General features: G+C 42.0%; 1 protein-coding gene across 1 annotated transcript in view; it reads left to right on the top strand.

Annotated features, from left to right (window-relative positions):
* TRPM5 (transient receptor potential cation channel subfamily M member 5) overlaps positions 1–13,154 on the top strand; it is a 66,075-nt gene that overhangs the window by 42,611 nt on the left and 10,310 nt on the right. The window contains exons 17-20 of the mRNA XM_089523096.1: positions 432–690; positions 3,193–3,311; positions 5,421–5,553; positions 9,332–9,506. Of these exons, the coding sequence (XP_089379222.1) occupies positions 432–690; positions 3,193–3,311; positions 5,421–5,553; positions 9,332–9,506 (686 nt within the window). The remainder of the gene's footprint in view (positions 1–431; positions 691–3,192; positions 3,312–5,420; positions 5,554–9,331; positions 9,507–13,154) is intronic.

The raw sequence follows: 13,154 nt of genomic DNA, 5'->3' as shown, positions 1-13,154 counted from the left end.
TGGTTTCAACAACAAGGAAGTTAGTTTATTTAGTTAGTTACTTATTGGGGAAAGGAGTGTATAGTAAACCCTTGGTATGTTCTGGAGTTTGGTTCCATCCGCCTGCCTCTATGGATGCCAAAATCTGTGGATACTCAAGTCCCTTTATATATATGGCATAGTAAAGTAGCGTCCCCTACGTAAAATGGCAAAATCAAAGTTTGCTTCTGGGAATTTAATATTATATATATTCATGTTGTGGATTGTTGAATCCATGGATGCAGAATCTGGACATGGAACGCCCAACAGTATTACAAATCCTAGTTATTTGTAACAAGTTATTTTTAAGAGCTATGTATATTACAGTTAAGCCATAACATTACTTTCTAGACTTCGTAGAGTATGGTTGGGAAATATATTCCTTACTGTATTTTCTTTTTCCTTTTTTGCAGGGAAGTGGCCAAGTCAGAAATACAAGTTGCTTCTGAAAATGTAGCATGTGCCACATTTGTATTTACTAGATGGAGAAAATTCTGGACTGCACCTGTCACAGTATTCATGGGGAATGTTATCATGTATTTTGCCTTTCTCTTTCTGTTTGCCTGTGTCCTTTTAGTGGATTTCAAGCCACCCCCACCTAAAGGTCCATCCATCCAAGAGATTGTGCTGTACTTCTGGGTTTTTACACTGGTCTTAGAAGAAATCCGACAGGTCAGTAAGCTACTAGGCAACTCTCCATTACTCTGCTGAAACTGAAAGACTTGCAGGGATACTTTTTTCACAGTGAAAATTGCAGAGATGGTTTGGTATATATGTGCTAGACCACAGCAGGAATGAAAGGATAAAAGCTCCTCTCTCTGCCATGCCAAATTCCTAATCAATACCTGGTGCCAGCAATTTAGAGGGAATAAAACCATGCATTTAAGACCAGAAATAATGTAATATGTAATCTGGCCTTTAAAAGTAATTAACAGGTTTAGGAAAGGAGGAAAAAACCCTGTGGACATCTGACAATATGAAAGTTTTATAACTTCACAACTTTTCATTCATCTTTCCTTGTAAATGTATTTGTGCTCCTTCACAATGTACGGCTGCAGCACCACAGGAGCCTTAAGCCACAATCAGTATGGTAATGGACAGTTCACATAACCATGCTATCAAACAAAGTGCTACATGGTTTAGGCAGGCCAGTTGACATCAGCCTGACACTGGTGCAGAAAAATTCTCTACATAGCCAATGCTGAGTTTTAAATCCAGCAGCCAGTGGCATCACTGGCACAGTGGGCATGCTCCCAGTATGTACTAAGTGCAGTTTTAATTGGCTTTTTGATGTGTTCTCACCAATGTACCTTGTCAGGCATTTGCTGTAGTATATTAAAAATGGATCCATACAAAAAATGAGACACTATTACACTGTCCTTTTTTATAGGGATTCTGTGGTGTGGCACATATGCAACTATCCCCATTGGCTTTTTTTCAGCAAGAAAGCATCTTCTAGACACCCCATTTTTAAAAGTCTAATTATTTTGATAAGGAGTGGTCTAGAGAAAAGATAGTCTTTGACACATAGAAATAGAAAGCCTATTTATACATTTTCTCAGCCTTGTTGAGAAGGGATATCTCAATAATCTGACACTGATGCAACAAATGTTTCTGGAAGACATCACAGCCCTGGTTGAACATTGCCTTACCACAAGGTACCTCCAGTGGGACAATGGATTCTATGAGCAGAGAGATGGGGTAGCCATGGAAGGCCCACTAAGCCCATGATAGCAATCATTTACATGGAATACTTTGAAAAGCAAGCCCTGGAAACAGCACCAAAAAATCCCATAGCATGCTTCTCATATGTGGATGGCACTTTCTCCATTTGGAGCCATGGAGATGAAGATCTGACTATGTTTTTAACCATCTGAACAACTTCCACCCGAGCATCCAATTCACTATGGAAAATGAAAAAAGAAGGAACATTACTATTCTTGAATGTCCTGGTCATCCGCAAACCAAACCAACGATTGGACCACACGGTGTACAGAAAACCAACACAGACAGATAACTACACTAGAACATCCAAACATCACCCAGAACAAAAAAGAAGCACAATAAAAACACTGGTAGACCACCCAAAAAGGATCTGTGAACCTCACTTCCTGGAAGATGAATTTTAACACTTAAACTGGGCTTTACAAGCTAATGGTTATTTGACATTTTTATCACACACACACACACACACACACACACACACACACACACACACACAGGTCCTAGAATGTGTGTGCACATTTGTGAGAGCAGACATAAAGCCAATTGAAACTGCACATAGTACATACTGGAGGCATGCTCACAGTGTCATTGATATCACTTGCTGCTGGATTTGAAACTCAGCATTGGCTAAGCAAAGTGTGCAGATAAATGTACAGATATTCTTGTAATCTTGTCTAGCAGAAGAAATAACTATTGAAATTTCTCATTCTCATGTGTGAGAATTACACAAAGAAAAAATTAGATTTCAACCAAACACAATTGACCAACATTTCTGTGAGTAAACACAGGGAAACACAGAGTAAATTGTTGTTGTTGGCTATTGTATTTGTTATTGTAATACTTGTGTTGTTGTTGTTGTTGTTAACAACAAACAGATTATGTTTGTGTTATCATGGAGCCTTCAGTAGCAGTTCCCAGCATCAGTAGCAATGTTTGAATCACACCCAGAAGGTATTTTAAAAAAAAATCCATGATACCTTTCAACAACAACAACAAAATCTCCAAATACTGTATTCTGTACTTGCAGTTTGTACCATGTTCCTTGACCATCCTGCCTTCTCACTTTCTGGTGGATAATGAGAAAGCAGACATTAGTTAACATTTCATTATAAATTTCAGAATACAGTTCCTTTAAAAAGAACATTGTAACCCTGTGGAAAGACTGAAGAGATCTGCATGGCCAAGTTGTCTAGTTTCATGCGAGATGAATTATGATTGCCTTAGATTCCTACAGCCACTTATAGGACCTAAAATCAATTTGGCTCTGGAAGTGACTCAAAAGAGACCAACCATTAATAAGTGACAATTTTTTTTTTGGCAAGAACTCTCATTTCCTTGCAGTAGTCTGGAAGAAATGGCCTAGATTTCTAACTCACATGACTGAGGATGACGACTTAATGATAGGGCATTGGCATACAAAATATAACAATAACCTTTGTTAACTTGCAGAGTTTTTTCACTGGTGAAGATACCAATTTAATTAAGAAATTCAAACTGTATGTAGAAGACAACTGGAACAAGTGTGACATGGTGGCCATCTTTTTATTCATTATTGGAGTCATGTGCAGGTTTGTGACTTCAAGAGTTTTTTTTAACCTGATGACATAGTAATTAGGAGCGAGATAATAACCAAGAAAAGCTCTGAAAATACTGTAAGAAGAGCAGGAATGTAACACATCAATGATTACAGTAAAAGCTAAGGAGATAAACATTTCAGCAGCATGTTTGGCATTTAAAAATAAACAAATAGTGAGAAACAATTTGTCTTTCATATAGTATGTGAAACAGAGGCCCTGGAAAAAACTCAAGTCAGTCCAAACCAGATAACAGGATAGTTGTGATGACTGATAGTATGTCTAGGATAAATATAGTGTGTGTTGTTCAGGATATATACAATGCCTGTCTTATAATGAACATTTACTGGATTTTTTTTTCATTTTAGTTTCTGACTCTGTGTCTAGGATTTGACGAGGTTCATAAATACTAGTAAGCAATAGTATCCATAAATAAAATTCCTCTTTTGAATAATCATTATTCAGTACAATAAAAAAAACTTTAAAAAACTAGACCAAGATCTTGCATGAGGGATGTAACTATGATAACATAGGAGCGTTACAGACCGCCCAAAATGGGCGGTCTCGCACCGCTGCCGGTTGCTCCGCGATGGAGCTGCCGCAGCCAAACCATGCGGTTCCCTCGCGGAGCAAAAAGAAGCCCCAAAATGGCGCTTCTTCCTGCGCCCCGTAAGAGGTGGCATGAGGCGCGCACTCGCAGCGCCACTTCCGGTGCATGACGTCCGGACGCTGTGCGTCCGCGACATCAAAATGGCGGCACCCATCTGTATGCGGCGCTGTCATTTTGAGGTACCCCTGTCTGGAACTCGCCAAAGTTAGGTTTGGACCTATCTCCTGGTCTGACCTTCTAAACCCCACTGTAAAAGTGAGGGAGCCACACCAACTGAAAGACTTGCAGCATTATGTTGTATCTGCTCATAACAATGGCTGGTTACAGACCGCCGAAAAGCGGCACTCTGCTACCGTTGCCAGTTGCTGCATCCGGGAACTGCAGCAGCCAAACCGCGTGGTTCCCGGACGCAGCGAAGAAGAAGCGCCAAAATTGCGCTTCTTCTTGCGCCCTGGATGGGACGCCGCGAGGCGCTATTTGCACACTCGCGGTGTCACATCTGGGGTGCGACGTCCGATACGTCAAAATGGCGGTGCCCGTGTGTATAGAGCGCCGCCATTATTACGCCCCCGTCACGTGCTAGGGGTGAGGCTGGTATGGACGCTAGGTCCTCGGCCAATCCCTAGCATGTGACGGGGGTGCCGCAAAGGCCTGTTTGTAACGGGCCAATGTGCTCATTGGCCAAAGGGGACTGAATGTGAGTGCCCTGTTCACAAAACCCACATAATTCCTTTAGTTGGTGTGGCTGTCTGGTGTTTAAGGTGGGGTTTAGGGGGCATTTGCAATTATAGCAATGGTGCATCGATTATATGTGTGAATAGAAAAAATATGATGTAGTTTACAACTTTGTACATTTTTAACAGCATGCCAGCTGAGATTTCTGAGAGGCATTCAGAACAGCCAAGTTTGGTCTACTGATTTAAAAACCAGGAATCCAAGTTGCATGTGTGAGCTCAATGGTAGATACTCTGGGCTCTCACAAACTATTTTGAACATATATACTGTATACACTCATGCATAAGTCTAGAAATTTTAGTCAAAAAATTGATCCCAAAACCTGAGTCGATTTATCCAAGGGTCAATATAAGTACTGCATTTTAACTCTTATTTAAAATGGAACCACCCCCTGATTAAAGCAATAGCGTAATCTGTCCTGGAAGCATTGACTCCTCACCCACCCTCTATTCTCTCACCCATCAAGCCTTCAGTACAAACACAATTATGCCTGTTGGAATTTTGTATGTTCTTTGGCATTTACTCCCTTTGCTTCATCCTTTATATCCTTTGTTATGTGCCCCTAAGTTTTACTTATCTATGGGCCATATCAAAATTCATAATTTTGGCCCCAAAAGCTCCCATCGATTCATACATGAAGTTGATTTATAGTCGAGAGTATACAGTATTGATTGCCCTATAACAAAAGTATTATAATACAGCACCACCTGAGAATATATCATTCTTCTTTTCTTTTCTTTTTAACAATTTTCATGCAGAATGTTTAATTCAACCTTTCAAGATGGCCGCACAATACTTGCCATTGATTTTATGGTGTTCACTCTCAGACTGATTCATATTTTTGCCATTCATAAGCAACTGGGGCCAAAGATCATTGTTGTGGAGAGAATGGTAAGTATAGGAAGAGAGTGAAACAAATTAGTTTGGTTCCAGACTTGTCTTCTGCCAACAGATGCACTGAAATCAATGGAGCTTAAACAGGCATGATTTACAAAGTTTGGATCTAGCTTCTTGGCATAAATCCAACATCAAGCTGGCATTTGGTTGCCAGTGTGACAGAACTTTTTGCAGTTCTCTGAGGCACCACCCATAAAATAGCTCCACAGGGATTTGCACCCTTCAACAGTGTATAGAGAAAAGCTCTAAGATGAGGAGGGGGAATGGCCCTTTCCCTTTCCATCTGCTTAGGGATGCCATATCCCGCCAGTAGGCCGGACAAACCCGCTTTTGGTGCTCCGGTCCCGGTCCCGGTCCAGTTTTGTGCCAAAGGCGGGACTGCCCCGCCCACAGCCACCCACCTCCTCCTCCTCCTCCTCTGCCTCCTTCTCTTCTGGCCACGGGCAGCTGCTCATGCAGCCAGCGGGCCCTCAACCACCGCCTCCTCCTCCTCCGGCTCTGCCTCCTGGGCCCAAGGCAAGCGCCTAGTGCGGAGGAGGCGGTGGGTGGCTGCCTGCCTGCTGCCTTGGCGCGCGGGCGGGCGGGGAGCGCGCCAAGCCAGGCAGGCACCTCCGCCTCCTCCTCTGCCTTCGCCTGCCGGGGCCAAGCCAAGCGCCCAGCGCGGTCGCTCACAATCGTGCGAGGCAGAGGAGGAGGCGGAGGTGCCTGCCTGGCTTGGCGCGCTCCCCGCCCGCCCGCGCGCCTAGGCAGCAGGCAGGCAGCCACCCACTGCCTCCTCTGCCTCATGCGCCTCCATGCGACCGCGCTGGGCACTTGTCTTGGGCCCGGGAGGCGGAGGCAGAGAAGGAGGCTGAGGTGGAGGTGGGTGGCTGCCTGCCTGCTGCCTTGGCACGCAGGCGGGTGGGGAGCGCGCCAAGCCAGGCAGGCACCTCTGCCTCCTCCTCTGCCTCTGCCTCTGCCTGCCGGGGTCAAGCCAAGCGCCTAGCGCAGTCGCGCAGAGGCGTGCGAGGTGGAGGAGGCGGTGGGTGGCTGCCTGCCTGCTGCCTTGGTGTGTGGGTGGGGGGGAGCGCGCCAAGGCAGCCGCCCACCTCCTCCTCTGCTTCGGCCCGGGAGGCAGAGGAGGTGGAGGGAGGAAGGAGGAAGGAAGGAGGGAGGGAGGGAGGAAGGAGGGAGGAGGGAGGAAGGACGAGGAGTAAGAAGAGGAGGAGGAGGAAGAGGAAGAGGATAGCGATGATGATGATGAAATGAGCCAGCTTCTGAGGCACGACCAATGTAAGTTGCTCTGATTTTTACAAACTCATGCGCAGTGAAAAAAATCCAAAGTCCCTTGACCAAGTACACAGTTCTGAGAAGTACAGTTGAATCCAAGGGCAAACCCACTTCTTGTTAAACCACCTTGACATATTCAGTATGCATAGCATGTTGAGTGTGAAACCCAAAGAGTTTGGTTATCGAATAAGCCTCTGAAATATGCAAGAGGCCATGTTAAGTAAAGCCATGTTCAATGCCCAAATGTGCTGTTTGGAATGGGGGGAGGGGGTGGCCAGAAAGGAAAAGTACATTTCTGCCATCTGTCTAGGAATAATGCCCAAATGTCCTCCATTTTGATCATGCCTAAGAAACATGCATTTATAGTAACATTTAAAAAAAAAATCAATTTTTTTGCATGCCCTCCATTTTTAAAAAATGTGCCCTACATTTGAAAATTTTGTCCTACATTTGTCCCGGTTTGGAGGTCCAGACTTATGGCAACCCTACCTCTGCTGGAAGCAGCTCCACCAGTGGAACTCCCCTGTTTGATCATGGCCTTAATACAGTACCTAAACTTACAAAACTTTTGGAAAAATAGCTTCTCCTGTTAATAATGTAATGCAAGTTTTTTTTTTTTAAAAAAAGCTGCATTTTCCCCTATAGATAGGAGCAGCAACAGGAATATGGCTTGCAAAAGTTGCATGGAGCTAGATTTCACCTATACTTTGTACTGAGAGAGGGACAGAAATTGCTTAGATTTTGTAAAACTTGCATAAAGTTAAACTTGTCTATAGTTCTTATTGAGGAAGGGATATTCTCTCTCCCTAGAGGTCCTGAACACATGAAGCTGTTGGTGTGCATGGACTAGTTGTTGTGAACAAAAACCCTCTGCACATTTTCAAAAGCACATTTTGCATTATTTCACTTCACCTAAGGCTAAGCCCTGCTACTCCCAACTCAGGCACCAATTCTCAAGCCTAAGCTTTCCGTTGTTGTTTATACAGTGGGCCCTCAGTATCCATGGGGTCTGTTCTGGATCCCTCCCAAAATTCTCAAAGGTATACCAGAATAAAAAGAGTTTATCTGTTTCCAGAAAGATAGTAAGGAGGGTACCTCTCCGAGAAGAGAGTTCTAGAGCCTGGAAGCAGCCAACCTGTGATTGTGGTAGCTTTCCCAGAAGATCTTAAAACATATGTAGGTTCATATGGGAGAATAGGGCCCTCCGTTCACCTATGCTGAAGCATCATAGAACCATGAAGACAAAGTGATATAGCTACCTGTACTTCTTGAAAGGCTGTCTCCCTTCTTTAAATTGTCAAGTCTAAAGCTTGGAAAAATTCCTTTTTGCACTACAACTCTCAGAATCCCCCAGGAAGTTGGTTGGGTAATTCTTGGTGTTGTATAAAACAAACAAACAAAATAAGATGCTTCCAAACTCTGCTCAGGTCTCTGAGGCAAGTAATAGAACATGTGATGAAAAAGGGGAAGAGTGGGGATTAATCTTTATGACGATGCTATTATTGCACTAAGATCTAAACTAGCAGGGCCAGAATAGCTGGCCCACCCGACCCCTGTCTCCACTTTCATGAAGCTCCATGCTTTCCTTTCGCCTCATCCATCTTAACCCTGCTGTGACAGAAAGATTTTTATTTGTTTTTATATTAGTTACATTTATAACCTGCTTTTCCTCCACTGTGCTCAATGAAGCATAAATGGCCTTGTGCCTCCCCATTTCCCACTTCAGCAATGTCATGTGTGCAGGAGAATAATAATAATAATAATTTATTTTATTTATATACCGCTATTCCAAAGATCATAGCGGTGAACAGCAAGTAAGCTAATCAGCAAGTAAGCTAATTTGCCCCCAACAGTCTGGGTACTCATTTTAGCGACCTCGGAAGGATGCAAGCCTGAGTTGAGCTTGGGCCCTTTTGCTGGTCTTGAACTCGCAACCTTGTGGTTTTGAGTGAATGGCTGCAGTACAGGCATTTAACCACTGCGCCACCAGGGCAGAAGGAGAGAGAGATTGGGCCAATGTCAGTCAGTGAGTTTCATGGCTCACTGGGAGCCGGAACCTGAATCTCCCAAGTGTCAGTTTACCTACTATGGTATATGACACTGGCTCTCAAGTATTGTTTCACTCATGTCTTACCGCTTTGATCTATAGGAAAGGCGGTATATAAATAAATTTATTGTTGTTGTTGTTGTTGTTACAGAGTACCCAGCATAAAAAGATAGATAGTAATAACAGGTGATGGGGATGAATAGATACTTATATGTGCTAAGCAGACATGGAACCAGTTCTGAGATATTTCCTACAATTTAATCAACATTTCACTGTATCATTATGGGATATATGTAGCATCAATGTGCCCTTTCAGCAAGTCAGTGTGGAAAATGGTCTTTGAGGAATACCTGCTGAGAAGGCAACCTCAGGCACAAAATACCATTTAAAAATCCCTTTTTGATCATGTAAAATGTACTTTTCATTTCACACCTCAGTACTGCATTTCTTTTACAGATGAAAGATGTTTTCTTCTTCCTTTTTTTCCTGAGTGTGTGGCTCATCGCCTATGGGGTAACCACACAAGCCTTGCTCCATCCGGATGACAGTCGAGCTGAATGGATTTTCAGGAGGGTTCTTTACCGTCCCTATCTTCAAATATTTGGACAGATTCCACTGGATGAAATAGACTGTGAGTTTCCTTAACCTATTAGCACTATAGTCTGATGGATGGTGCATGATAAGACAAAAGAACAAAGGCATAACCCACAGGGGACATCTTCTCTATGCTTTTCACACTTTCCCTACCCCTTGATTAAGTGGGGTTTGTGCAAAATCACCCAGGGGAGGCACATTTGTTCCCAGTGTTGTGCTTTGCTCACTCTTACTGTGGTACTGATGTTTCCGGGGACTGTCTTTGGCAGAGTGAGGAGAAATGGCTGTGTGTGTGTGTGTGTGTGTGTGTACTTTCAAGTCACCTATGGACTTATGGTGACCCCATGATTGCAAAGAGTTTTCTTTGGCAAGGAATACTTAGAGGTGGTTTTGTCAGTTCCTGCCTCTGAAATATAGTTTTCAGTACCTGGTATTCATTGGCAGTTTCCCTTCAAAATACTAACCACAGCTGCAGGGGTGTCATTAAGGGTGTGTGGAAAGTGCGAACTGAATCAGGTGATACCTTAAGGGCAGGGGGTGACACCACTGCCCCCCAAATATGTATTTTGGCAGAAGGGGGCTGTGGTGTTCACCTGCATCCTTTTAAAATGATGAAGGGATGGTTTGAGTGGAACAAGGCTCAGTTGGAGGAGAAAGGAGAGCCTCCAGGGTTTTCTTTTCTTTTCTTTATTTTAAAAAAACAGATTTTTAATTTTTAAAAAGACATTTAATTTTTTAAAAATAAAAGTTTTATTTTTATTTATTTTTTCTTTGAAAACATCACATCTTACCAAATTTTCACTTTAACTATATAAAACTATGTATGTGTAAATACATTTAGGCTGTACATATGGTATTGCATGTCAAAGGTATAATTTTGATTTTGCTAGTTGTTTATGTCACAACTATTGCCATTACATTCAGTGATATACCAGAATTACGATTTATGAGTAACATTAGCACAAAAAGAAAATTACTAAGGATTCTGTATGGGTTGGTATAGGAGGTTGTCAATGTTTGAGTGTGTATGGGGGATGACAATATGAGTTACCGCACAGGTGACATCAACCCTAGTGATGCCACTTTAGAGCTGATGTTGCTTAGTTTCCAATATCATATGGGATCTGATGCTTGTACTTCATCAAAATCTAAGGAGTATGGAAGTAGCCAGCATGGCATAGTGGTTTGAGTATTGGATGACAACTCTGGAAACTGGGGTTCAATGCCTTGCTCAGCTATGGAAACTCACTGGGTAACTTTGGGAAAGTCACACATTCAGCTGCAGAAAACCTTAGGGTTACCATGAATAGGTGACAACTTGAAGGCCCACAGCAGCAGCAGCAGCAGCAGCAGCAGCAGCAGCAGCAACAACAACAACAACAACAACAACAATGCATAAGGACCATTCATTTTCCTCTTCACATTGGAGTCTGTCATTTTTTAGATCAGCTAACATAAAAGAACCTTTGAAGTATTTAAATTTTGAATGATTCAAATATTCTTTTGGAACTCCACTTCCTATGAATAGAGGGGGGGGGGACCTCTTGAAGAGATTTAGAGAACAAGTCTACTGTTTCTGGTGGGTCTGGTAATTCGGGCGCGAAGAATACCAAGACAAGAAGTGTCTGAGAAATCTATACTAGATTTATTTCCCTGTTGTTTCTGAGTGACTAGGGCTGCATCTGCACTGCAGAAATAATCCAGTTTGACACCATTTTAACTGTCATGGCTCAATGCTATGGGAATTCTGGGAATTTTGGTTTGTTGTGGCATCAGAGCTCTCTAACAGAGAAGGCTAAATGTCTCACAAACCATAGCATTGAGCCATGGCAGTTAAAGTGATGTCAAAATGAATTATCTTTGCAATGTGGATGCAGCCTAGATTTGTTATCTAGAATATATATTTCCACTGGCAGCTGATACCTTGCTCTTGTTTCCTTCATCGCTGTAAGATAGCTCTCTACAAGTTAATAAATAGCACTGCTGGTACGATCTTCAGAGCCTTAATGCTGAATTTCCATACAGAAAGCCAACACAATGCAAAACTGAAAGCAAGTCTGGAATACACAATACATTTTATTTAAATAAGATCTATGTTAAAAACTTCATGAACTATTATTGCCTTTGTAACTGCCATTTGAAAATACATGAAATGTTGGCGGGGTTGTTTGTTTTGTTTACTTCAGAGGGACAACAATCATTCCAAGCTTGGGAAGACCAAAATAATGGGTTTTAAATGAGCCAATAAACTTATTCACCAGAAATAAGTTGCATCAATCAATTGTTGTCGTATGTCTTCAAATTATTTCTGACTTATGATGACCCTAAGATGAAACTATCATAGGGTTTTCTTGGCACGATTTGTTCAGAGGTTTGCCATTGTCTTTCCTTGAGGCTGAGAGCATGTGACTTGCCCAAGATCACCCAGTTGATTTCATGGCTGAGCTGGGGATTGAATTCCAGTCTGCACCAATTCTGCACCAATCATTGCTATGATTTAATTCACTGGCTAACAATACTGGGAGCAGCCTAATTGTTTACAAGGCAATCAGCAAAATAATAGTTGCACTTTTTACATCACACACTAACTTCTACTAAGGATTGAAAAAAAAAGAATATGAAATCTGTGTGTGTGTTTGTGTGTGGAGTTATAGTTTATCAGGGAGGGCAGACTAATCTATTACCTTCTCTTGTTTAGATTTAATATTTAATAAATATAGTGGTTAGTGATGTCCTGCTGCTTGTGGATTGTAGCAATGTTTCCTATTACACTAATGAAAGCCTGGAGGCTATTATAAGCAAATGCTTTAATGTAAAAGACATGCCAAAATTAAGATCTTAATCATGCAAAATTGTATCCCACTGGGTATATTTTCATTATTATTTCTAGAATGTGTATATTTTGTAACAAAAAGGTAAAAATAAAAATAAAAAATACAGAAGCACAGCAGCATTAGGCCAGAACAAGCCACATTCATCTAAGCCATGTTCTGGCACAGGAAGGCTTTTCTCCAAAACTGTGCAGAGGGTCCAAGTGTCAATAACTGTAATCTTAGAAGTTACATTAAACTCCTTGCTGACTCACTGCATATATGGCTGGCTCTGAACTGAACACAATAAAGTAAGTAAGTAATTCCAGAAAGGAGGCCAATGTCTCTTTGCATCCCCTTTGGACGCTTGAAAAGCACTTCACAACATGATTAAAAATAAGTGGCAGAAAAACACAATGTTAAATTCTTAAATCAGAATCAAACAAGTTATAATATTAATAAACACAACTGGATTAAATACAAGTTAAAACAAATTAGCTATAGCATCAACATCAGCAGCAGTGGTTATTATTATTATTATTATTATTATTATTATTATTATCCTTTATTTATAAAGCGCTGTAAATTTACACAGCGCTGTACATACAATCTTGTGTGCCTTCAAGTCATTCTGACTTATTGCAACCCAAAGGCAAACTTATTACAGGGTTTTCTTGGCAGAATGTGTTCAGAGTGGGTTTGCCCTTGCCTTTCTCTGAGGCTGAGAGAGTATGACTTACTCAAGTCACCCAGTGGGTTTCTATGAGGGATTTGAGCCTTGGTCTTAATCCAGACAAGACAGAGGTGACCTGGTCAGACATAAAGCAGATTAGGAAACAGGGACTTTGTCTGTGCTGGATGGTGTTACACTCTCC

The sequence above is a fragment of the Sceloporus occidentalis genome, unplaced genomic scaffold (genome assembly GCF_023333645.1).
Source record: "Sceloporus occidentalis isolate IW3139 unplaced genomic scaffold, rSceOcc1.0.p SCAF_4, whole genome shotgun sequence".
In the NCBI taxonomy this organism is placed as follows: domain Eukaryota; kingdom Metazoa; phylum Chordata; class Lepidosauria; order Squamata; family Phrynosomatidae; genus Sceloporus; species Sceloporus occidentalis.
Note: the sequence above shows the minus strand (reverse complement) of the source record. Positions and strands in the feature narration are given on the sequence as shown.